At 37.2% G+C, this 3571-nt stretch overlaps 1 protein-coding gene across 1 annotated transcript in view; it reads right to left on the bottom strand.

The window, feature by feature from the left end:
• Window positions 1-3571, bottom strand: part of EFCAB5 (EF-hand calcium binding domain 5) — a 104672-nt gene that overhangs the window by 13959 nt on the left and 87142 nt on the right. Inside the window, exons 21-22 of the mRNA XM_025041615.1 lie at window positions 2458-2711; window positions 985-1271 (exon numbers count right to left, since the gene is read on the bottom strand). Coding sequence (XP_024897383.1) covers window positions 985-1271; window positions 2458-2711 — 541 coding nt within the window. The remainder of the gene's footprint in view (window positions 1-984; window positions 1272-2457; window positions 2712-3571) is intronic.

The raw sequence follows: 3571 nt of genomic DNA, 5'->3' as shown, positions 1-3571 counted from the left end.
AGAAGAAGAAGAAGAAGAAGAAGAAGAAGAAGAAGAAGAAGAAGAAGAAGAAGAAGAAGAAGAATCAAAAACACAAATAATCAAATGGCAATAGCTACATATCTATCAACACTTATTTTAAATGTAAATGAATTAAGGGCTCGAATCAAAAGACACAAGGTGGCTGAATTGATAAGAAAACAAAATCCTTACATATGCTGCCTACAAGACTCACTTCAGATAGAAAGACACACAGACTGAAAGTAAAGGGATGGAAAAAGATACTTCATGAAAATAGAAACAAAAATAATTGGGGGTAGAAATCCTTATATCAGATGAAATAGACTTTAAAACAAAGGCTATAACGAGAGACAAAGAAGGACCCAGTAATCCCACTTCTAGGTATTTACCCGAAGAAACCCAAAACTCTAGTTCTAAAAGACACATGCATCTCTATGTTCATTGCAGCATTATTTACAATAGTGAATAGACAAATGAATAAAGAATAGGTGGGTACATATATACAACAAAATATTACTCAGCAAAAAAAAGAATGAAATCTTGTCATCTTTAACAACATGGATAGACCTAGAGGATATTATGCTAAGGAAAATAAGTAAGACAGAGAAAGACAAATATCATACGATTTCACTTATGTGTGGAGTCTAAAAAACAAGATAAATGAACAAACAAAACAGAAACAAACTCAAAGATATAGAAACAGCATTTTGATGGTTGCCAGATGGGAGTGGGATTGGGGGGATGGGTGAAAAACGGGTAGCAATTAAGAAGCACAAATTGGTAGTAACATAATAGTCATGGGGATTTAAAGTATAGTGTAGAAAATATAGTCAATAATATAATAACTATGTATGGTGTCAGATGAAGACTAGATTTATTATGATGATCACTTTGTAAGTTATATAAATTCTAATCACTATGTTGAAATTAATATTGTATGTCAACTGTAATTAAAAAATAAAAAAATATTTTTAAAAACCTTACCAGTTTACACTTATCCCAATTTCCTAAGTCATTTGATAATTCCAACTCTGGATGAAAGAACAAGATAACTCCTTTCAGGATGTCTTGTACTAGTTTTGTGTTGGCTTTCCACTTCTGAGACTGGCTGTCTAGTGGAGATATTTGCTCTGCTAGAGCCTCATAATCATAGAGCAACAGTGTTACAAAGTTCATGAAGGTAAGCAGTCGAAGGCCTTCCTGAAGCTCTTGCAGCATGATTCGGAAGAAGAGAACTCCTGCCCTCTGGACTTCTCCTACATTTTCAATCTCTGGAATCACAGAATGACATCACACATAGTTGTTCAGTATATACATTACTTTTTCATAGGATTCTGAGCATGATGTGGTAAACTTTTTTTTTTTCCAGGAAAAAGAAAGCCACATCCTATGGTTTTAAACAATCTTAGTTTCTTTAGTTATGAAATCAAAAGGCAGAAATGAAATTACACCTGGTGAAGCTCAGAGACAGAGGCTTTGAGGAAAGGTGATAACTCTTGTTTTAGAGTTAGACCTCGGTGTTAATATCTACTCTCCCCCTTTATTAGTTCTGTTGTCTCTGTACCTCCTCTTCCTTTTCTGTGAGAATGGGGCTGATCCCTATATCTCTGGTGAGCTGTGAGAATTATTTGTAAAAGTACTTAGTCTCAGGCCTTACACATAGTCGACACTTAAAAGACATGAATTTTCTTTCTTTCTTTTTTTTATCCCATCCTATGTAATGGCTAGAAACCTTTCAACTTAATTATACATGTGTTGACTCTTCTAATTCTATTCACTCTATTCCACGTAGACAAAGGCTTCCATGCTTTCTTCTTCCCTCTTTTCTACGCAAACTGGTTTTGTGCTAAGAGTAGCCTAGTGGATGTGAAATCACAAGGATTGAGGTCTGGTTCTGGCTCTGCCCCTAGCTTGCTATTGGACTTTTACTTCAATGGGCTTTAGCCTCTTTATCTGTAAAATAAGATGTTCCGATGAGTTAATACTATGTAATATAGTGGAAAGAGGACCAAATTGCAGTGCAAATCCAGTCTTCACCACTTGTTAACTGTGTGATTTGGTGCAAGTTGTTTTGTTTCTCTGGACTTTACTTTCCTCACCTATAAGTCATCACCATTCACCTCATAGAGTTATGATGAGGACTAATTGAAATAACATATTTAATGTACTTGATACAGGTTGGGGCATTTAATAAATGCAAGTTGTATATTGCCTTTAGAGTCCTTCCAGTCCTAAAACCATGTGATTCTAGCAAAGAAAATGTGATATTTTTATCCTTTACTCTTATTTATAGACCATACTATTCAGCCTAAGACTGCATGAGGGAATTCCTCTTATGTGGAAAACCTGTATATTTCAACAACTCATTTTAGAAAATGCATCCTTTATTGCATTGTCTATGATTTCTCCAAAACTTATGAAACCCATAAATCTAGACTGTCGCAACATTCACAATACCTAAGACACGGGTTTTCGTTATTTCTCCAGATAATTCGCCCAGTATTTCATAGCAGGCAGCTTGGGTCACCTTCACCATTTTCTGTAGATCTTTAAATTCTCGATACAACAACATCCTATTCCTGCCAATGTTAAAATCGAGAGCTCCCAAAGCCTCTCCTGTTCTCTCACGAAGTGGAATTGCTATGCGGTTTTCTCCACAGACAGAGGCCAAAACAACTTCTGAGCTGTCCGTACACTTAAAGAGGAAATCTCTGAAACCAAATCCAAATAAGCATAAGAATATAAAACAACAGACTGTTCATACCCAAACATTGAATCATTCTCTTTTATGCCCACTACACTCCAACCCATCACCTCTTGTTGGTGTTTTATCTGCCTGCACCATCCCACCCCTTGATTTCACAGAGCTGTCTCCCTCAGCTCACTCACTCATCTTCTCATAGAAAGCCTTCTTTCCCTGACCACACAAAGTGGCAGCACCTGAATCATTCCATCATGCTATTTTGCTTTACTGACTTTACTAATACTTATCTAAAGGAATTCATTTTTTTGTTTACATGTTATCCAGTTAATAATTTTTTATTTACATATTGTCCAGTAAGTACTAGTTAAATGCCTGAAGGAAGGATGAGGGTGTTAGGTTCTCTAGAAGCAGAACCTGAGAAAGAGAAGCTTATGCAAATGTTTATTGAGGGAATTCTCTCAGGAGAAACCTGTAAGGGTCTGAGGAAAACAAGATAGAGCTATGTAAGAATGTGATTTCAGGTGAAGTGTAGCCACAGCCCGATCTCAAGGGGAGTTCTGGAAGGCAAATTGTGCCAAAATCTGCCCCACCTTGAGGCAAGGAAGAGGTTTTTTGTCAGTTATTGGCTCTAAGTTGCTCTGGGTGTATGTGGGGAGGGTGCTTACATAACTCTTCAGCATCTCTTGGTGAGGGGTTCCCATCTCTCAAGGGTGCTCTTTCAGAGAAAGTAACAGTGTGAATCATTAGCAGCGGTACCTGCAGCAGCTGGCAAAAAATGTATGGGGGATCTGGGCAGGGCATTGACATCAGCTGATTCAGTGAGGGACCTGAGGTTTCCATAGAAATATAATGACTGCTTCTTCCTCT

The sequence above is a fragment of the Pteropus alecto genome, unplaced genomic scaffold, assembly GCF_000325575.1.
Source record: "Pteropus alecto unplaced genomic scaffold, ASM32557v1 scaffold98, whole genome shotgun sequence".
Lineage (NCBI taxonomy): Eukaryota > Metazoa > Chordata > Mammalia > Chiroptera > Pteropodidae > Pteropus > Pteropus alecto.
This window is presented reverse-complemented; position numbering and strand designations above follow the sequence as displayed.